Here is a 22,734-nt window from a genome sequence, read left to right as displayed (position 1 = left end):
ACTGAAGAATAATTTACTGTTTACTTTTTTGCGACTACTATTATTCCTATTGCGGCGATTTTTTTGTCATCGTAACAAAATGTTTAACTGTATTTGTGATGAATTTGAAAATCGCCGCTTAAGGTACTTTTTGTAGCCAATATTGTTGTCGTAAAATTCATATTTGGCCATTTATGCTTATTAGCTACGAATCAAAAGCGCCAGAATAAGGCGTGAAATTTAAAGTTGTGCATTTTCCTCTCAATCCCCACTCTTCATGCCTCCACGCACACCATCGTCGACCCACCGTCACCGTCCACCTCCATTGTCGCCGGCCAACCCAGCCAAGCCCCTCCCTCGTTGCTTCTCTCTCTCTCCCTCAGATCTCCCTTTCTCTTATCCCTCGAATTCCTTTCTCCCTCGGATTTCCATTTCCATCGGATCTGCAGCAGCCGCACCACCTCCAGCTACTGGCGTAGCTACCCCCTAATGGTCCCCAGCCCCTCCACCAAAGCTATCCCTCTCTCTCACCGTCGATCAGCTCTTCCTCGGATGGGAAGTGCCAAGGACGAAGAAAACTTCCTCTCACCAAGGACCAACACCAGCGTAGATGAAGAAAACATTTTACTCGCTCAGAGTGTTTTTAGAACTGAGTTGGATTGGGTCTTGCATATTTCCGGCCTCTCTTCTTGTTATGTTTTAGCTTTTAGTGTAAAATAGATTATTTGTATTGTGTTCCTCTATTTCTGTTGTTGTTAGTGGTGGTGTCGTTAATTTTGTGGTGGTCATTTGTTTAACATGAGAAATTGCAAAAAATTGGATTTATCTATTTTTTTTAGAATCGGTATGTTAGGATTGGGCAAATAATATGGGTATTGGTTACAGGTTGGAATTTAATATTGTTGGAAGTCTCACAGAGATGGGGAATTTCTCTCTACCTTAGAGAGAGGGAAAGAGAGGGACAAATAGATCAGAGACAGAGGGATTGTTGTGGAAGATCAAATTCTCTTCGATTGATCGTGTTCTCCTTCAATCTCTAATGATCTTATTTATTTTTATTTTTATTTAGTGCTTTTGTTTTCACTTTTTTGTTATTGTTATTGGAAATTGAAGATTATTGTGGTCATCAGTGATGGCCATGGCAGCCTAGAAATGGAAAGCCAGGCTTAAGGGGCAAGTGTGTGCAAATTTGAGGAATGATTAGGGGGCTTTTGGTCATTGGGTAGTGTTGGACTTGGTAAATATGGTTGTAGTGGAGGTTAAAATTATTCGTGGGGTGGTGGGTTTAGTTTGAATACTTTCCTGGCTCAAGTATATCTATTACTATTATATAAGTGGCTATCTAACGGAATAAAACGGAAATTCTTGTTTTAACGGAGCTACAGTAATTTCCGTTAAGCTTCCGTCTGATAGCCTCTCTCTCTCAATTAAACCACAGCCTCTCTCTCTCGATAGAAACCAGATGCTCTCTCTCGATAGAAACAGGCCCTCTCTCGATAGAAACTCGCTCATCTGAATCAAGCTGGGGGGAAGGGGAGCTTCGGCTCCTTCTTCCTCTTCCTCGCCTCCCTTTCCTCGCCGGTGCTTCGTGTCCGGTTGTTTTGGTTTGGTTTTTTTGTTTTTTCTTTTTCAGGTTTTTGGCCGAATAAAGGGGGTAGCCGTTTCGAGCTCCTCCGATGACCACCGTCCGACACGCGCACCACCGGGAGAAGCCTCACCTGTCGATCTTACGATCGACCGGATTGGGAGCCAATCGGAGCGGCGCGTTGTGCTTACGCGCGTTTTAAAGGAAACGCGTGAGGTTCTCAAACCACCGCTATTCATCTTCCGTCGACGCCATGCGCGGCAGCTCAGGGTCCAACGACTCCGACAACGTCTTGACCAGTCGAATGGCTCCTTTCCAGTGTGGCGCGTGTCATACACGCGCCACCGTTGATTTTCATTTTGTTTTTTCAATTCTGTTTGGTGTTGTTTGGTGGTGTTTGTTTGTTTCCGATACTGTATTTCCAGCCACCTTCGTTTCAAGTTCCTCTCTCTTTCTCTCAGCTCTGCCTCTCGGCTCTCTTTGCTTTGATTTTTTTGAGGCGCTAACTTGCTTCTCTTATTTTCTTTTTTTTCTTCTTTTTTTTTTCAGTCACTCAAGGACACAAAAAGTGTGCATTCGTTATTTCTGGCTCGGGAGAACTGAATATCACTGCTCTTTCGGAGGTACATGGGTCTTAGGCATTTGTTTTTTTTTTTTTTTTGTTAAAAATACTTCAAGAGTAATTCTTTTTACTGCTATATATAGACAATAATTGATCGAGGTTAAATATTTATGCGGTCACGCCTGAGTTGCAGAAGCACTACGAAGAGCTTGTTGTGTCTAAGGTACAACTTTGGTCACCTAAGCTTGAAACCATATCAGAGTACAAGGTTAGGTTCTCACCCTGCAGATTTATGGTAGCTAACTAGGTTTTTTTATTCTCTTTTAGTGGTCGAAGAATCAATCAATATATATACATGTGTAATACATGATCATGCAGCTAGCATGCATGATAGATCATTTGTTTTAGATCAGTTTTTTGTTGTAAATTGTACAAATTAATGATGTCATGCTCGCTAATTGTTGAACACTCTGTCTTCAATGGATCATACAGTACTGCAAGATTTTCCTCTCTTGATCCGTCACCAAAAATGCAGTTTCTTTCTATATACTTTGTGCAACTCTTAGTAAAATTGGGAGTGAAATACCTTCCGGATCCTGGAGACGGCCATTTAATCAATATATATATATATCTATATATATTCATGTTTAGATAGTACTATAGTAGAATTAACCAGATTTAGAACAGAGAGTCAGATTAATATTGTCTGCGGCTTCTAATTAAAAATCAAAGTTTGTTTATGTTGTTCAATAATGTATTTCTGGTTTAATGGTGGCAGTTGGTTGTAGAATCTATATGTATATTATTACTTGCAGAGATAGTTGAAAGAGAGAAAGAAAAAGATACGAGAGAATGTTTGACCGGAAGAGAACACCAAAATTATGGCTTTCCTACTACTCATGTATTATTTAAGGTTAAATATTAAATTACACATTCATATTTTTACTCATTGGGTTGAATCTTTATTCCTTGGGTTTGATAATTCTTTCAATAAGATCATTCCATTATATTTTTGTTGAGCAATTGAACGGAAATATGCTCACATGGCATGTCACATGGATAATAATGAATGTAGTTCCTCTACATGCCACAATTATGAGACCTGCTGCAACGATTGGTACTGAGGATAGGATTTTGAATCAATGGGCACACTTTGTAAAACAATATGGCTTTCTTCCGCACATTGGGGATGGATATACCAAATATGTCTTGAATCTATCATTTGCAATCTGGTGATAAATTATTTTAGGTGAAGTTTAAAACTAATCATTACCACTCATGGTGGCTGTATGTTATTTTTAAATTAGTTATTGACAATTTCCTGGCAATATTTTTTTGCAGAATCCAACCCTGGTGCAATTGCAGCCTTAAAAGATGATGGCACGAGCATGAGAAAATTTTATGAGCTTGGTGCACCAGGGGTCTTTACTACTATACATGAATTGGTAAAAATTCTCTTCCTCAATGTTCTGGCTTTTTTTATAGGTAAAATAAAGTTTTATTAAAAAAATAAATTGTTCTGCCTGTTGCATTGGTATGATATGATTTTTACCAAGATCTTGGCACGCTGTTGGCGGAACTTATGTATGACATGATTCGGGAATGACCTCGCTATGTGAAAGTTCCTTTCCCTCTTGCAAAGGTACATAGATAAACGACAATATATTTAGGCTATTGGGAATGAATCTTTTGAATACTATCATTCAGTGACATTGACTAACTCATTTTTAGTTTTTATTGCTTTATATGAGTGGGTTTGTTGGCCTTTAGCAGCCCTTATTCAGAATATCTATAAGTGATTAAGTTATCAAACATGAAAAGTTTCTGCTGAGCATCTTAACATATCATGATGTACCAGTAACCCTTCATTAGTGCTATTTGCCAATGAGCCATGATCAACTTTTTTTGTTGCCATATATTTTGGGCCATGGGCAATGTTTGTGTCTCTGATTGTGTGTGCTTTTCATTTGGTCTTAGATGCTGGAGTGGTTTTACCGTGTGTTTTATATGCTAACTTTCTTAATTACTTTATGTGCATAAATGTTTTTAGCATCTTTCTCCTTTGTCTGGATGTTGGAGTGGTTTTATCATGTGCGTGCTTTCATGTTTTTTAAGAAATACTTCTTAAAAAAGTTCCCTTTCCATTAACCAATCCTGAAATTTTCAACCTAGATCAGACCCTTGCATTAACTGCAAATACAGTCCTGTTGGAGAATGGCGAGTTCAAACAATGTTTTCAAATAAATGTTATACCATGACCTTTCATTCTTCTTTCCATGCTGCTTGTCTTATGACCTCTCCTTTTTTCCTGGGTTAATCATTCTTACCTTATCCAGCATGGTAAGAGCGGCCCCAAATTTAGCTCTACGGCCGGTGAAAATTCTCTCCTGATGCATGGCCATGAGGTTCTATGGGTTTCTATCCTAAATGTTTTTAGTTCATTTGGTTGAAGACTTTGAGAAGGCTTGTAATACCTCCGATATTTCTTTTAGCAAATTAAAATAGATTTTTGAGTGCGTGAATGCTGTATCTTCCATTCATGATGTAAAATTCACATCCATTAGCAATCATTTTTGGATGCTGTATAGCTATAAAATTTTAAGAAATCAAGGGAAAAGGGTTGAAAACTTGAAGAACCCGAAAGAGAAGAGCTAGCTGCTGTCTGTTATAGTTGAAGATGACTGATAACTGTTGCATAATAGGCATGGAAATCTACCTGCACAGAATACTGAAATGAATTAATTTCCTATGGTCTAAGCTATTACAGCTTTAAAACCAATACATTTATGTTGTATGTAATGAATATATTTTTTAATCAATTTGTGCTATTTTCTGCTTCTAGAACAGAGGACTTTTGTGTTCTTATTTTTTTTTCCTTCCAAATGGGCAAACGTGCCTCGCACGTTGAGCCACTACTAGTAATACAATTATATGCCTTTGTCATGTGCAGAATACAATTCTACGCATTACTCTTTAAATTTTAGGTTATTTTAGCTGTAACATTGCCTTACACATCACTTTCTTATGAGCAGTGTCTGTCATTTTTTCTGCTCTATTTGGTTTCAAGTTTGGCCACATCCTTGTAATGTTGGTTTCATTTCCCTCATAACTTGTTATGCTCAAGCCGTGAAAACTTGAATTGAACGTGATGAATTGGGTGGTTGCCAAAGCATTTCCCTGATATACATGTTTGGTCACATTCTTCTATCAATCTTATAATTCATGGGTCTTCTCCCCATTCATGGTCACCATTTTTTTAAGTTGTGCTTGAAGTTTATCATCTTGGTTTTCTGATTGGAATTTTATTGTCTTGTACAGTTTGGATATTTCTCGTTTGGTGAAAGCACAATTATTTGCATTTTCCAGAAGGTTGGTAAAAAAATGCTTGAGTTTTAATTTTAAAGTTTTGTAAGTAGTGTAAGTTCTTCTATTTACTTTCATTTTCATTTCCTTAGGAACCAACCAAATTTTTGAGACATTTGACATATTAGTCATTGATACTAAGTTTTTCATTTTTAGAACCATACTCAAGTTAGTACATGAATGGGCGAAAAAAATAAAAAGAGAGAAAAAATACTCGTGCTGAGGTATTAGTCGTTTGTATACATGAAGTCTCTCTCTCTCTCTCTCTGTCTCTCTCTCTCTCTCTCTCTCTCTATATATATATATGTAAGATTGTTCTAGTAATTAAGAAGAACAACTAGCTAGCTTTCTATATCAATTATATATGTTGGTTTTGATCTCCTCTGACATCTTTGTGACCTCTCTTTCTTCTCGGTTTGGTTTTGCCTTGCAGCTTTATTTTCAAATTGAGCATGATGTTGGGATGGACTCGATCAAATTGAAAGCTTTGATAGACCTTTTTGATGAAATTGTGGAAGAACCACTTTTTAATCAGCTAAGGTGATTTTATTTGATGCTGAAAGTAGGAGTATTTTTTTTTTCTTTTCTGGTTTTGAGGGGTGAATCTTTATGTATTTGGTTTTTGAATTTAGCTCCAAAAACTGAGCTGAACAGCAGGCAATAGCCAAAATATTGCTACTTTTTATCCTCTTCTTTTTTTGGGTTTCTTTTTGGGAGCAGTGAAGGGTATTTGGCATTTATGAAGGTCCATATTTTTTTTTTGTGTGTACACGGGCTTTGCCTATTTCCTTTACGAATAGAAATTTAATCACTTGCAAAAAAAAAAAAAAAAAAAAAAGGCCAACATTTTTTTTGTTTCTGATGGTCGTGTTTGTCCATAGATATCTCTACTCGTCTAAAGAATCTCTTTGATTGGGTCATGGTATATACTGGTATACAACAATGTGTTAAGGTGCTGCTAGTGTGAATGATGTATATGTTTGACACACCTCCCTTTTCCATGCTATGGACTTACCTGTTACGGGAAGACAATTTTAAACAAATGGAAATGAGTTTCTTCATGGATTTATATTGGTTTTTGTATACATCCTTAAAATTCTTTAACTCATGTACTTGAATATAGGAGAAAGGAGCAGCTTGGGTATGTTGTTCAATGTAGCCCACGAGTCACACCGTGTTTTTGGGTTTTGTTTCGTTGTTCAATCTTCCAAGTACAACCCTGTCTATTTGCAAGGGAGAATTGACAACTTCATAAACAACTTGGAAGAATTACTGGTAAGCAATTCAAGTTCATTCCTTGTACATGCTCCTTAGCATATTTACTACTTATATGTTCCAACATGTCTGCTGAGAAGTTGCGTCATATATCTGGCTATCCGTAGCGTTTTGGTGGCCTCTAGTGACAGGGTGGCATTTCATTTAGCAGTACCTAGTTTTGTTAATCATACATTTTGAAAATCTCAGCAATGTCCGAGTTGTTGTGATACTCGTTCTTCATCCTACAAAATTCTCTTTCCAGGAATCTCTCATTTGCTTTGAATATTGAGCTGGATCCCACTCTGGTGTTAAATCCCACTGCAAGGGAAGGGGAAAAACATATATAAGAAGAACATAATAATGAAGGAAAAAATAAATAATATACTATTCATTGCATTTTGCTTGTTATATATTCTACATGACTTAAAATTCTTGCGTGTATGGCTTTGCTTTTTCTCCTTCTTTCAATCTCCTTTAATGGAATAAAGACATGAATTCTTACACTGCCATTTGCTTCCCATGAAAGATAACGTACTAGGATTTTTAACCTGATGAAGGATTGGAAGTAGGATGACCTTATCTCCAGGTTTCGGAGATAACCTATGCAGTGCCCACCCAATTATGCTTGAATAACTTTTGTTGATGCATCCTGGTTCACCACCACCCTCTGATAAGCTTCTATGGAAATGATTTAATCTTTTTTTAAACACTCACTACTTAAGGAAAAAGGGTCATGCCCCTACTGATATCCTTTTTACTTCAAATAACCCAACTCTTTAACTCATAAACCGAAGTGTCAATTGATTTTTACTATTCAGGTCACAATAGTTATAATGTTTTGAAGTAGTGAGTCACCTTTTTACTTGTTTTGTTTACTTCCATCATGCTTTGTATGTTTATAGGGGTGTATTATTGTTTTTTCCTTGGCCTTCTCAATCGATATAATTTATATTTCTTAATTTTGATTCTCTGGTTGCTAGTGTTGTTTTCCAATGATGGTTTTGTCATGCAATTTATTGCACTTGATGAATATGTATAGGGGTGGGATTTGGTTCATTTTGGTGGTTGAAAACTTGAAACTTATCTTGCATGAACACAGCTTGTGATTTTCTTGGATCTTATATCTATTACTTCTCATAACTTCTTCATTTTCAATGTGTTCTGCATGTAATTTTTACTAGGACAACATTATATAAGAATCCAGGATCATAAGTGATAAGTTATATAATAAAATATTTTATAAAATCCATTTTTTCATAAATTTAAAAATGATCCACCCCTGCTTTTGTCATAATTATTTTTTCTTAACACATCTTCAAGTGAATATGCATTGTGTGCACCTTGAGCCACATGGAGTTATTATGCTGGTTCTTATACCATTTGTCATGAGTTGAGGATGTGTGACACCATATTTGTGAAATCTCTCAAAAGATTTAGTTGCAATGGGAACTTTTTGTGCTAGCTTCATATTGGGAGAATGACTTATAGATATACTTTCAGTATTTTTAATATGATAACTAATGTCTTGCAAACTAGGCAAGAAACAGACTTTGTCCTACTTTCATGCACATGATTAGGAATAGAACCTACCAGAAGGGAGCAACTTCTTAAAGCTAAGATGGTTAGTTCATTTTTTTCTTTTGTTTCTTTTGCTACCTTAACATATTCTTTTAATCTTTATCTTTGTTCACATGATTTCTCCAGGCTCGAGAATAGTCATTGGTTTTTAGATTATTTGCAAGTATGGTTTTGTACTTCCCACTTGTGCAATTGTTTTTTTGCACAAGAACATATAATTTAGATGTGTATAATATTTTTTTTTAAATTCTGTTTTGTCCATTTTTTTTATATTTTCTGAAACACCTTTTTTGGCAGTAAAATTTGCCATAAATAATTTTTTCATCGCAGAAAGATACGTAAAAAGTATATTTCGGCAAAACTTACCCGTTGGAAATACATAATGGTGACAATAATTCAAAATCACTGAAAATACATAATGGCGATATATTGCCAGAATTAACTTTTCTCAGCGATTTTAATGGTAAACAGAAATGCCATTTCCATCGATTTTTGAGACATTTGCGACGGACTAAAATCGTCAGTAATAGTAGTTTTTGTGACGATTTTTGCCTATCTTTGAAATTGATCAAAAGTGGCACATTGATTTCGTTAAGCATGCAGCGATTTTAAAATCGTCGAAAATGATCAAATACAATGATTATTGAGAGTATTTGCAACAATTTTGAGCGCTAAAAATACCTGATTTCTTATAAAGCAACAGTATCAATTCTAAATCATTTTTTTAATTTAATAATATATTTAATAATATTTGTTATTTTTATTTAAACTAAAAACAATATCATAAAAATCAAATTTTCTTATTTTTATTAATTTGTGGCAGATTAGATTTGTATACTTGTCAATAATATTAAATAAATTCATTTTTATTAAACATTTAACTATTTTTTATTAACAAGCACACATTTCTACTGTGTATCATTTCAATTTCTAAATAATTATATAATTTTTGTTTTTTTCTTTCGAATTTAATTATATATTTTAATTGCTTACTAATTTTTAAAATTTAACCATTACATCATATTATCGTTGGAAAAAAGTAAATTTTGACAAAAAGTTATATTATTCTTACAAATATAATAATTTTAAAAATATTATTGTACTTGCAAAAAAAAATTATTTTAAATATTCGTTAGAGATTAATGGTCCGAAAAGAGAGGAAAAATATAAAAGAGTGAAAAATTAAGATTGTAAAAAGAAATGAGAGAAAAAATTAATAAAAAAAATAAAGAAAAATTATTTGAATAGAATATAGAAAGAAAAATAGTGAGGCGTAAGAAGTTTTATTTTTATAGGTGACATGAGATAAGATGAGATAGGTTGAGATGAAAGTTAAAAGTTGAATAAAATATTGTTAGAATATATTTTTTTTAAATTATTTTTATTTTGAGATTTAAAAAAATTAAATTATTTATTTTATTCTGTATGAAAATTTAAGAAAATTGTAATAATTAAATAAAATGAGATGAGTTGAAATAAATTATAAAAACAAAGAAAGAAGAGCAAAGTTTTAGAAAAAAATTTATGAAAGAAAAATGTTTTTCGCAAGGTGGTCCACCGATTGAATTTTTTTACTTTTATTTTTTTACTCACTTGTTAAGTAATGATTTTAAAATAAATTTCTGAGAGTAGCACCACCCTTCAAGAAAATATGATTTTTAGCTCAAATTTAAGAATACTTGCTCCTTCGGTAGGTGGTCTACGGCAATGCCGACAAAGTTGTACGGTCCTTCACCTCCTCTATATAAATAGCGAAGAACGAATTACGGCGCAGGGTGCACACACATTACAGAGTACTTTCCCCAACTCTATTAGTCTCCTAAGAACCATTTTCTTGCCATGGAAGCACCAACTCAGTCTCCGGTATTCACAGTACGAAGGTGCAAGCCCGAGTTAATTGCTCCAGCTAAGCCCATACCCCACGAGTTCAAACAACTTTCTGATATCGACGATCAAGAGGCTTTACGATTTCAAGTCCTGGTGATACAATTTTATAGACACGATCCCTCGATGCAAGGGAGAGACCCTGTGAAAGTCATCAGAGAGGCACTTGCTCAAACACTTGTGTTTTACTACCCATTTGCAGGTAGGCTTAGAGAAGGGCCTGGAAGGAAACTTGTAATAGAATGCACGAGTGAGGGTGTCGTATTCATCGAGGCAGATGCCGATGTTACACTTAAGCAGTTTGGTGATGCCCTTCGACCTCCATTCCCGCGCTTGGAGGAGCTTCTTTTTGACCTCCCAGGCTCTGGAGGGGTTCTTCATTGCCCGTTACTGCTTATTCAGGTACAAATTCTGCTAAGGAACTCGTGAATTTTTTTAGTTTTCTCCCCCTAGAGTTGATCATGTCTTGGCATCTTCATGACTTGCTTGCAGGTGACGCGGCTTAAATGCGGCGGGTTCATCTTTGCACTACGCCTCAACCACACGATGAGCGATGCCGCTGGTCTGGTCCAGTTCATGACAGCCGTGAGCGAGGTGGCGCGGGGGGCGCGCGCACCTTTCGTCTTACCCGTATGGCAGAGACATCTCTTAAATGCGAGGGACCCAACATGCTTGACATGTCTTAAATACATGATGATGTGGCTCAAATGATTAATATCATTGGCTGAAGTAAAAGTTAGTTAGTTAGTTACATTCAAGTTCTTCTATAAATAGACTGATGTAAACAATTGTAATTCAATCAAATTTTTCAATACAATACAGAAACGACTCTGTTCTATCCCCTCAGTTTTTGTTTAGTTTCATTCCTTGCATCAAGATTTCATGTCTTGATTCAGATTTTATCATGGTATCAGAGAAATCTGATTTCTTTGCTTAATCTGATTCTACGTGATCTTTCTTGAAATGACAGATTCAACTCCATCAGTTCCACAGAATTTAGTTGAAGATGCTTACTACTTGCATCATGGAGAGAATCCTGGCTTGACACTAGTATCACAGCAGTTAAATGGAGACAATTATTCTTCATGGGCGAGAGCTATGTCCAAAGCACTCAGTGCAAAGAATAAAATGGCATTTGTCAATGGAACCCTAAAGAAACCTGCAAGCACATCTGATCCAAAGTTTTCAGCATGGGAAAGGTGTAATGATATGGTATTATCGTGGATACTCAATTCAGTCACCAAGAACATAGCTTCAAGCATTCTGTATATTGATGTGGCAGCAGATGTTTGGAAGGATCTACAAGAACGTTTCTCACAGGGAAATCGACCCAGAATTTTCCAGTTAAAGAAAGCCATCAGTTCTTTAAATCAAGAACAACAATTGGTTAGTGATTACTTTACACAATTAAAAGCATATTGGGATGAATTAGCCAATTATCGCCAGTTGCCACAATGTACGTGTGGCATAGTTAAAAATTTTCTGGAATTCCAGCAAGAAGAGTATATTATGCAATTTTTGATGGGATTAAACGATTCATTCACCAATATAAGAGGACAAATTCTGTTGTTAGATCCTCTACCATCTATGAATCGAATTTTTTCTCTTGTTGTACAAGAAGAAAAACAAAGAGAAATCAAGATCAACTCTGCCCCGAGTTTTGACTCCATTGCTGCTATGACAACAAAGATTACAAAGAATGGCAATACCTTCAATAAGTAGTCTGGATTTCGAAAGGATAGACCTATATGCAGTCATTGTGGATATGCAGGTCACACCTCAGACAAATGTTATAGAATCCATGGGTTCCCGCCAGGATTTAAATCCAAGAAATCCAATGTTCACTTAGCAAATCAAGTATCTTCTTCTCCTACAGTTAAAGAAAATAATGATGTTCCACAACTATCATTTACACAAGAGCAATGTCAACAAATTCTTGCCCTAATCAATCCCTCTTTTAAATCAGAACATAAAGTAAACCAAGTCTCTACTTTGTCTTCTGATGTGCCTAGTTCATCTGGTATTCTTCCAACACCAAACATTCAATACTCTGAAAATATTTCAGGTAAAACTTCTTCAGTTTTTTCTCTTCTAGAAAATATTGTTCTTGCCTCTGTCAATTCTTCATCTATTCCTTGGATTATTGATACTGGCGCCACAGACCACATGGTCTGCTCCACCAGTTTCTTTTCTTCTATTAAATCTCATGTTTCTTCATCTGTCAAGCTACCAAATAACAATCTTGTTTCGGTTACTCACATAGGAACCGTAACTCTATCCAATGATTTGATATTGCATAATGTTCTTTGTGTCCCTTCTTTCTCATATAATCTCATATCAGCAAGTAAATTGACTAAAGACATTCACTGCTGTCTCATTTTCATTTCCAAATTCTGTTTTGTACAGGGCCTATCTACATGGAAAACGATTGGCATGGGTGAAGAAAAAGCTGGTTTATATCATCTCTTGCAAAAACCCTCAGTTGATTCATCATCTATTGCTCTCTCAGCCAATAAGGAATTTGATCTTTGGCATTATAGATTAGGCCATCTTTCCTTCTCTAGACTAAAAGCTCTCAATAAATCTGTACCAGGAATTACAATTTCCAATTCTTTTCCATGTACTGTTTGTCCATTGGCAAAACAGAAATGTCTTCCATTTGAACACAGTAATAACACTGCTTTGGTTCCATTTCATCTTGTGCATTGTGATATATGGGGACCATTTTCAGTTGCTTCCTTAGATGGTTCTAAGTTCTTTCTAACAATTGTGGATGATTTTTCTAAGAGCACTTGGGTGTATCTTATGAAACAAAAATCTCAAACTAGACAATACTTGCAATCCTTCTTTTCCCTTGTTGAAAATCAATTCAATCTCAAAATTAAATGCATTCGAACAGACAATGGGGCTGAATTCAATATGCCTGATTATTATTTAGCTAAAGGTGTGATTCATCAAAGGAGTTGTGTTGAGAAACCACAACAAAATGGTGTGGTGGAAAGAAAACATCAGCATTTGCTGAATGTTGCTAGATCTCTTAGATTTCAGGCCTCACTACCATTACAGTTTTGGGGTGATTGTATTTTAACAGCAACACATTTAATCAATCTAACTCCCACACCTTTACTAGGTAATAGATCACCATATGAAGTTCTTTATTCATCTCCTCCTTCTTATAATCATTTAAGAGTATTCGGATGTCTTTGTTTTGCATCCACTCTTTCCAGAAACAGATCAAAGTTTGATCCTCGAGCCAAAAAGAGTGTTTTTATTGGATATCCTTTTGCTGTGAAAGGATATAAATTGTATGATCTTGAATCTCATACAACATTTCTGTCTCGTGATGTGGTATTTCATGAGTCTATTTTCCCTTTTGTATCCGTAGACTCAAATTCTCCTTCTGATATTGATCCTTTTCTGGTTCTACCCAACATCATTCCTGAAACATCAATTTCACATATGGAAGATAGCATTCTGCCTACAGATTTATCCTCTCTTAATTCTAATGCTTCAGATTCAAACAATTACTCTTCATCCTTATCTCCCATTTCTTTATCTTCATCTCCTATTCCTTTATCCTCATCTCACATTCCTCCTCGACAGTCCACAAGACAAAGAAAACAACCCAGTTATTTGCAAGATTATCACTGTCAACTAGCTTTGACAGAAAACAACCAAGCTTTTCTTCAACCTTCTCAATCGGATTTCATGGCAGACAGCTCTCAAGGTACATGTTATCCTCTTTCTAATTTTGTTTCTTATCATAAACTCTCACCTTCTCATAGATGCTTCACTTTGTCAATTTCCTCTCACATTGAACCAAAGTCATTTTCTCAAGCCACAAAAATACCTGAGTGGCAAGAAGCTATGCATGCTGAAATCAAAGCTCTTGAACAAAACAAAACGTGGACTCTTACTTCCTTACCTGTAGGAAAGAAACCTATAGGCTGCAAGTGGATTTATCGTATAAAATACAAGGCAGATGGGAGCATTGAAAGGCATAAAGCCCGATTGGTTGCAAAAGGCTATACACAAGTTGAAGGCTTGGATTTTCAGGAAACTTTTTCTCCTGTTGCAAAACTAACCACTGTGAGGTGTTTACTAGCTTTGGCTGCTGCGAAAAACTGGCATTTACATCAATTAGATGTCAATAATGCCTTCTTGCATGGTGACCTCAATGAAGAAGTCTATATGGACATACCACCAGGCTTTGCAGAAAAAGGGGATACTCGGGTATGTAGACTTACCAAGTCTCTTTATGGGCTAAGGCAAGCCTCACGCCAATGGTTCTCAAAACTATCTTCTGCCATTCTTGACTATGGATTCACCAAGTCAAATTCTGATCACTCACTCTTCATTAAGACCTCTGCCTCTTCATTCATTGCTTTGTTAGTTTATGTAGATGACATAATACTAGCAAGTAATGATATTGATTCAATTAATGCACTAAAGTCATTCTTAGATGACAGATTCAAAATAAAAGATTTGGGAGTATTGAAGTATTTCTTGGGTTTGGAAGTGGCCAGATCCGACAAAGGCATCACTTTGTGCCAAAGAAAATATGCATTAGACATTCTCCAAGACTCAGGTTTACTAGCAGCAAAACCTGTTCAGTTTCCTATGGAACAAAATATCAAACTCTCTTCATCTGAGGGTGATTTAATTGAAGATGCTTCAAGCTATCGCAGGTTAATTGGTAGGTTGATATACCTTACCATATCTCGGCCAGACTTGACTTATGCAGTTCAAGTTCTTAGCCAATACATGGATAAACCACGGCAACCTCACCTAGATGCAGCCCATAGAGTCTTAAAATATTTGAAGGGAACACCTGCACAAGGACTGTTCTTTCCAGCACAATCAGATTTTCATCTCAAGGCTTTCTGTGACTCAGATTGGGCAAGGTGTGTGGATTCTCGAAAATCAGTAACTGGCCTTTGTGTTTTCCTTGGTGATTCACTTATATCTTGGAAATCTAAAAAGCAACAAACTGTGTCAAGATCTTCAGCCGAAGCTGAATACAGAGCAATGGCATCCACTACTTGTGAATTGACTTGGTTACTTACTCTAATGAAAGACTTTCAGATTGATCATCCCCAACCTGCTCTACTGTTTTGTGACAATAAAGCTGCTCTTCACATTGCAGCAAACCCTGTGTTCCATGAGAGAACAAAACACATCGAAATAGACTGTCACATTGTAAGAGAAAAGATGTTAGCCAACCTTATCAAGCCGCTACATGTTGCTTCCGCTCATCAACTCAGTGATATCTTTACCAAACCTCTTGGTTGCACTCAGTTTCATAGTTTGCTATCCAAGATGGGAATTTTAGACATTCATTCTCCATCTTGAGGGGAACTCTTAAATACATGATGATGTGGCTCAAATGATTAATATCATTGGCTGAAGTAAAAGTTAGTTAGTTAGTTACATTCAAGTTCTTCTATAAATAGACTGATGTAAACAATTGTAATTCAATCAAATTTTTCAATACAATACAGAAACGACTCTGTTCTATCCCCTCAGTTTTTGTTTAGTTTCATTCCTTGCATCAAGATTTCATGTCTTGATTCAGATTTTATCAACATGCACGCACCGAGAGTACGACGAGGTGATCGACACCAAGGGTACTGGCACCATCACCCCGCTCGAAGACATGGCTTGCCGCTCCTTCTTTTTCGGCCGTACTGAGGTGTTTGCCATCAGTAGGTTTGTGCCGCATCACCTGAGCCAGTCCACCACCTTTGAGGTGATCATCGCATGCCTTTGGCGATGCCGCACCATCGCACTCCAGTTCGACCGCAACAAGGAGGTGCGCACGATGTCCCTCGTCAGCGCGCGTGGCAAGTTCAATCCTCCGTTACCGAGCGGTTACTATGGCAACGTTTTTGCGTACCCAGCAGCAGTCACGACTGCCGGAAAGCTCTGCCAGAACACTAATTTGGGTTATGCTTTGGAATTGGTGAGGAAGGCAAAAAGAGAAGTGAACGAGGAGTATATGCGGTCGGTGGCAGATCTAATGGTGATCAGAGGCAGGCCAGTCCTAACGGTGGTGGGGTCATTCCTTGTGTCTGATGTGACACGTGCCGGGATTGGAAAGGTGGACTTTGGGTGGGGCAAGCCAGCTTATGGTGGGCCAGCCGAATGTGTTGTGAGAAGTATTCCTAGAACGGGGAGCTTCTATATTCCTTGTAAGAACAGTGCAGGAGAGGAAGGGAAAGCCAGTTTGCTTGCCAGCCCCAGCAATGGAAAGATTCGTCAAGGAGTTGGATTTCTTTTTGAAAAACATGCCGGAGAGCGGCAAGAAATCCAATTTTAATGCGTCTAAACTGTAAACCCAACTCATGATCAACGTACGACCGTCGGAAGTGTAAATACAAGATTTTGGCGGGTGACTAAAATAATAGAATTTATTCTATCATTGAGTTTGTAATTGTAGATGAATATAAATTATTTATTGACTTTATTTATAATATTAAATTTATCTAGGAGATATTAGAGGTTGTTTAAATAAGTTATAAGTGTGAAAGTCGAGTCTCAAGAAATCTGCACTTATCCAGAGAACAGATTGAACTGAAATCTGTTACTGCAGAGAAGATTTAATGCAGATGACAACATTCCGTCAGGAGATGTCTTCACAACAGATTCGATCCATCAGCAGAGTCCAATTGAAACTAAAACTTTCAGATTGTTTATTTAAGAGATCCTATTAGTTAGTATCTGTAGAGATTCAGATCTGAATATTTTCTAGAACATTTTCTAATACATATTTTGGTGAGAAAAATCCTTGGAGAATTTTCATATTGTTTCAATAAAAGAGTGTGATCGTGCTTCATATTGGAGAATTGATTGATTGAGTTTTAGCCACTGGAATTCTAGGAGAAAAGGCAATATTTGAATATCGTCAGAGGTTCTGACTGCTACTGTGGTAGAAAACAAACAGGTCGTTTGTTTGGTCAAGTAATAGAGTTAATTGACAAATATTTTGTAATTGAGCTTTACTTGTAATTGATTTTCAAATAATAAAATTGATTTTTTTAGCTTGGTTGGCCCGTACGGTTTTACCCTTAAAGAGTTCTTTAAAGGGTTTTCCTTCGATACTAATATTGGTGTTATGCAATTTATTTAATTTCTGTATTTGATTGATTATCAAATTATTTCATTATTGATCACTAACAAATTTGTTGATTGAATTGGTAGAACATGCTAATACAATACATGGGTACTTAGGTAATTTTAATTGGCATTAGAGCTTGATTCATTTATTCGAGTGTGATTTGTACCCCTGTAGATCATGCTGGCATCGTTATATATTCCGTCACACTTTAATGGGGAGAACTATGCTTATTGTAAAGTTTGTATGAAGGCTTTCCTCAAGTCTTTGGATGAACGTGTGTGGTATGCAATTGAATGAGGATGGACTAAGCCTAAGACATCTTTGATGCTTGGACTAGAGATGAGATCACTAATTGCAATTGGAATAGCAAATGACTTAACGCTATTTTTATGGCTGTATCTCCCGATGAATTTAAAAGAATCTCAATGTGTGAGATTGCCAAATAAGCTTGGGATATTTTGGACGTTACACATGAAGGCACAAGAATTGTAAAAAATTTGTAATTGCAAATGCTAACCTTTAAATTTGAGGATATTAAAATACTAGAAGATGAGAGTTTTAATGATTTTTATGCTAGACTTAATGATATTGTTAATTCCATGTTAATCTCGACGAAAAGATGGAGGATTCAAGAGTCATGAGAAATATTTTAAAGTCCTTGCCTGAAAGATTTCGCCCAAAGGTTATTGTCATTGAGGAAATCAAGAATTTGGATGCTATTAAGGTTGAAGCACTGGTCGGCTGCTTGCAAACATATGAGTCATCACTTCCTCAAACAAAAAAAATGTAAGTCCATTGCTTTAAAAATAGTAAAAAATGATCAAGATGATTTTTCTGATAAAGAAAATTTGAATGATGAGACTATAGATCTCATTGCAATGAAATTCATAAAATTCTTGTTTAATAAAAAAGCTAGTGGAAAATAAAAACAAGGTAAGAAATTTTATGCAAAGAAACAATATTTTGAAAAATGGAATAAAGAAAAATCTGAAAAAATTGATAAAGTAAAGTGCTATAAATGCTTAGGATATGGTGATATAAGAATTGAATATCCAAACTTTAAGAAAAATAAAGGAAAATCACTAAATGTTACATTTAGTGACAATTCAAAATTTGAAATTTCGTGTTCATCATCTGATGATGGGAATTCTTTTATGGTTTTTTTCTACTGTTGTTAATAATCTTTTTGATATTTTGCAAACAAAATTTGAAAGTGAATTTGATGACAGTGACTTCGATATAGCTATTGTTGATGCTGAGCATGAGCTGAATGTTATGAAGCATATAATGATTTATGTGAAGAAATGGTCAAGCTGAAAAAACTCAACAAGAAACTATATAATAAACTCATAGATGTGGAGAATGAAAAGAATAACCTTGCTGAAGCGCTAAAAATTTATGATGTTGAAGTATCAAGGTTAAATGATCAAAAGATTGAACTGGAAAGAGAATTCAAAAAATTTGAGAAGTGTAAACAAAAAACTGCAACACAGAAATTGAAAGAAATGTTGAGCTTTCAAAAGTCGAGTTGTGATAGAATTAGCCTAGGATACACAACTTCCAAAGGCAAAGAGCATCAAGCCTCATCATCCGCTACCACTACTTCTAAAGGTTTTGTTTTTGTCAAAGAAAGTCAAGGTATAAATGCTTAAAATCATGTTGTATCCAAGTCAGTTTATTCAAAATATCTGCATGGAAAATCAACCACAAAAAGATTGAAGAAATGTAAGTATGAATGTATGTTTATTCCTACTTGTCATCATTGTGGTGTTGCTGGCCATATAAGTCTATATTGTTTTAACTTGAATATAGTGAAAAAAAATAGAGGTGAAAGAAAGTTAAAAAGAAAGGTAACGACTTTAGAAAATCAAGTTGATGAGATCAGTCAACAAATCACCTTTATAAGTATTAAGCTTGGTGAACTAGTAGAATTTTATCTTCAAAACAGAGAAAAGATCATACAAAGTGGTGTTGATGATGGGTCACATTAATAGGACCACTTCCATGTTCTTGTATTCCTTGCATATCATTAGTCTAGGACATGCATTTTTGTTTAGTTTTGTTTTATGTTTCTGTTTTTCAGTTTAAAATACATTATTATTTTTTCTGTTTTGTTTAAAGTGCTTGCTTGATATGTCAAGGTTTGAGCACTTGTATTCTCACATAGTAAACTCTAGAACTTATGCATCTCTATTTTGTACAATCCACTTTTTATATACTAATCCTATGAGTCATCTTGAAAAAGTTTATTTACAAGCACTGTGAGGAACTTATATGTATCTTCATTATAATTAAATTTCATATTTATTATTGCGATGCTTACCATAGAGAGGGTCCATGCCTTGAATTGACTAATATTAGTTGAACCTAATACAATAATAAAGGGATTTTCCTTCGCCAAACACAAATAGTTGATCTATATAGAAAAAATCGATGTTAAATTGCAAAAAAAAGACAAACACCCTACACAAATTTGTCCCTTAAGTTCTTATAGAAAGAATCGATGTTCAAATTATTGTGAAAAAAGATGAGAAATAAAAATGGACATAAAAAAAGGGAGTTGTGCAAACTAGTGTTTGGAGGAGATACTCATGTATCTAATCCTAGCATAAAGTTTGAATTTTGAGGTGAGTGACAATCTCTTGAGATCATCTATAAGAAGAAAATATATATGAATAATATTATCAAAATATATTGAAGAGAAAAAGAAAAAGAGTTACTTTTCTATATAAGTTTGCTCACTCACACTCTCATAAACTTTGATATTGATGATCTTATGAGGTGTGAACATCCATAGTAATTGTTGCAAATAAGATAGTGTACTCTATTGAATTTTGTTTGTGAGTAACACTATGTTTGAACTAAGATGCATCTAGGCATGTTACTTGTCCCATTGCTTATATATATATATATATATATATATATATATTTATAAATAAATTTTTATTAAATTTTTCTTATTTTTATTTATTTATTTTGCAGTATATAAAATAAATATGAAAAGATATTTTGGTTTGAGTCAATGTTGAGTTGATGTTGCATTTACTTCATAAGTCTGGTAAAGGTAGAATGGGCATCTATTTTGTGCCTAAGTCCAAATGGGACTCTATTGCACACAACACGTGCACGGTCACTACAAACACGCCAACTCACCCCCACCCCCCCTCCCCCCCGCGGATATTATTTCCCCCTCACTTTTGGGAACTCACCCAAATACACAGCACTCTCCATTCTCAAGCCCTAGACGTATCCCACTTTACAACTTATTGGTTTCGTGCTTCTCGTGATTAAGACATAGAACAAATACTTCTAGTCTATGTCTCTTAATCATGGTAAGGTTTCTATCTTAGTCAAATCCTTCTGACTCTCAAGTTCTAGGGTTCGGCGCATATATATGGAGATTGGGCTGTTGAGTTTTGTTATTCGGAGTTGGGGCTTGGATTGTTGCTGAGTTATATATGCATTTACTCATATGATTACATGAATCTATAATATGCATGTATTTGAGGATGATTTTTGGTGGGTTGTGGCATTTTTTATTTCGGTTTTTAACTAATGCCCACTAAATGTTTGTGTTTATTCCTTAATCAAGTCACACTCCTTATTTGTGTCTATTTGCTGTAGTCCATGTGGAAGGTTGAATTAATATCGAGGGACTGATAATGTCCTGTTCTTTAGTGTTCTCGGACTCCTTCAATTCTGATGTTGACTATTTTTATTCTGATCTTATTGACATAATGATTCAGATGAGGTTAAAGGAAAGAGCAAAGAGAAAGAAAGTTTCTACATCAGTCTCTTCTAAGAATTGCTCAAGCGAGGACGAATCTAGGAGAGACATCAGCTCCTCCTCCTCCACCAGTAACTGCACCATTAGGTGCTACCTTCGAACGCTTCACAACTAATGAAGCCAAGGCTGCATATAGAACTACGTTTGCCAAATGACCTATTTTGGGTAAACACGCTATAAGCATTAATGATTTTTCTATGAATGACTTTCAACTCATCTGTCATATTTTCACTGAACGAGGTTAGAAAAAACTCACTCACTCCTCTCCCACAAGTTCTGTTGAAGTTGTTTGTGAATTTTATTCGAATATTGCACACTTCTACCTTCATGATCATAGCATTATTTACATTGCTCGGGGAACACAAATTGAGATATACCTACTGTTCCAAGAGAAAAATTAATATTTGAAAATTGTCAGAAGTTCTGGCTGTTACTGCGGTAAAAGAAAAACGGATCGTTTATATAGTCAAGTAAGACAGTCAATTGACAAAAGTTTTATAATTGAGCTTTACTTGTAATTGATTTTGAAATAATAAAATTGACTTTTCTGGGTTTGGTTGCCTCGTGTGGTTTTACTTTTAAAGAGTTCTTTAAAAAATTTTCCTTCGATACCAATCTTGGTGTAATGCAATTTATTTACTTTATGTATTTGATTGATTGTCAAATTATTTTATTATTGATCATTAACCAATTTGTAGATTGAATTGGTAGAACGTGGTAATAGAATATATGGGTAATTGGGTAATTTCAAAAAGGCAAGTCGTTCGAATAAAAGGTGAAATTTAAAATATCTTGTGTAGTAGTCCCCATTTCATCATGAAAATCCTAGTCTTTACCGAGAATACATACCGAAAGTAGGTATGTTTTTTTTCAAAATCATATAAAATTAAAAATACAAAATGGTGACAATATTGACGGAGCGAAATGAGAATCGAGAAATGAGAAGACCATAGGACTGCAATCCAGAAGGAAGGAAGAATGACTGAAATTGAGAAGGAAGAAAGAAGGACTACGTGACTTTGTACATTGGACTAAACCCAGAAGGAATGAAGAACGAAGGACTAAAAGCCAGAAGGAAGAAAGGACTGCGTGACTTGATTCATCGGAATGAAAACATAAGTCTGAAAAATGCCAAATCCATTTCGAAAGCGTGACTTGGTTCATCGGACTAAAACAAAGTGGAATGAAGCATTTCGAGTGAAGATCATTTGGATTGAATAACGTTAGGTTATGAAGCATTTGAATTTTTGTTCTCCCAAACCCATGTTCTCCAAACCCAATAAATCTTGCAAAAAAGACAACAAATTCTGTGCAGTAAGGCTTAATTTTTGAGTGATAGATATCATTTTAGTGTTTTACCTTCCTTCTTTGCATTTTTTATTAGTTTATATTTCCTTGCAAATACATCCACATATTTTTGTATTTCTTTTCCAGTATACGAAATTAAAATTGGGAAATACTAGGGATAATAGCAATGAGAAAGTGGAGGAAATAATTAAGGCCAAAATTCAACATAGAAAAGCGCGCACAAATTCTATATGGTAAGGCTTAATTTTTGAGTGGTAGATATCATTATATTTTTTAGGGAGAAGGAGACATAGGGAAGGAAGAAAGCAAAAAAA

The 22,734-nt window shown here is 35.4% G+C and overlaps 1 protein-coding gene and 1 pseudogene across 1 annotated transcript; both read left to right on the top strand.

Annotated features, from left to right (window-relative positions):
- Window positions 1–238: 238 nt before the first annotated feature.
- Window positions 239–7,133, top strand: LOC121258125. The gene is made up of 4 exons (XM_041159499.1): window positions 239–670; window positions 5,445–5,495; window positions 5,923–6,029; window positions 6,613–7,133. Exons 1-4 carry the CDS (start codon window positions 590–592, stop codon window positions 6,731–6,733), a joined length of 360 nt encoding a protein of 119 aa, XP_041015433.1. The 5' UTR covers window positions 239–589; the 3' UTR covers window positions 6,734–7,133.
- Window positions 7,134–10,163: 3,030 nt separating this feature from the next.
- On the top strand, window positions 10,164–21,899 carry LOC121258124 (annotated as a pseudogene).
- Window positions 21,900–22,734: the final 835 nt, after the last annotated feature.

The sequence above is a fragment of the Juglans microcarpa x Juglans regia genome, chromosome 3S (genome assembly GCF_004785595.1).
Source record: "Juglans microcarpa x Juglans regia isolate MS1-56 chromosome 3S, Jm3101_v1.0, whole genome shotgun sequence".
NCBI classification, from domain to species: domain Eukaryota; kingdom Viridiplantae; phylum Streptophyta; class Magnoliopsida; order Fagales; family Juglandaceae; genus Juglans; species Juglans microcarpa x Juglans regia.
The sequence above is the reverse complement of the archived record's forward strand: the minus strand, read 5'-3'. Positions and strand labels throughout refer to the sequence as shown.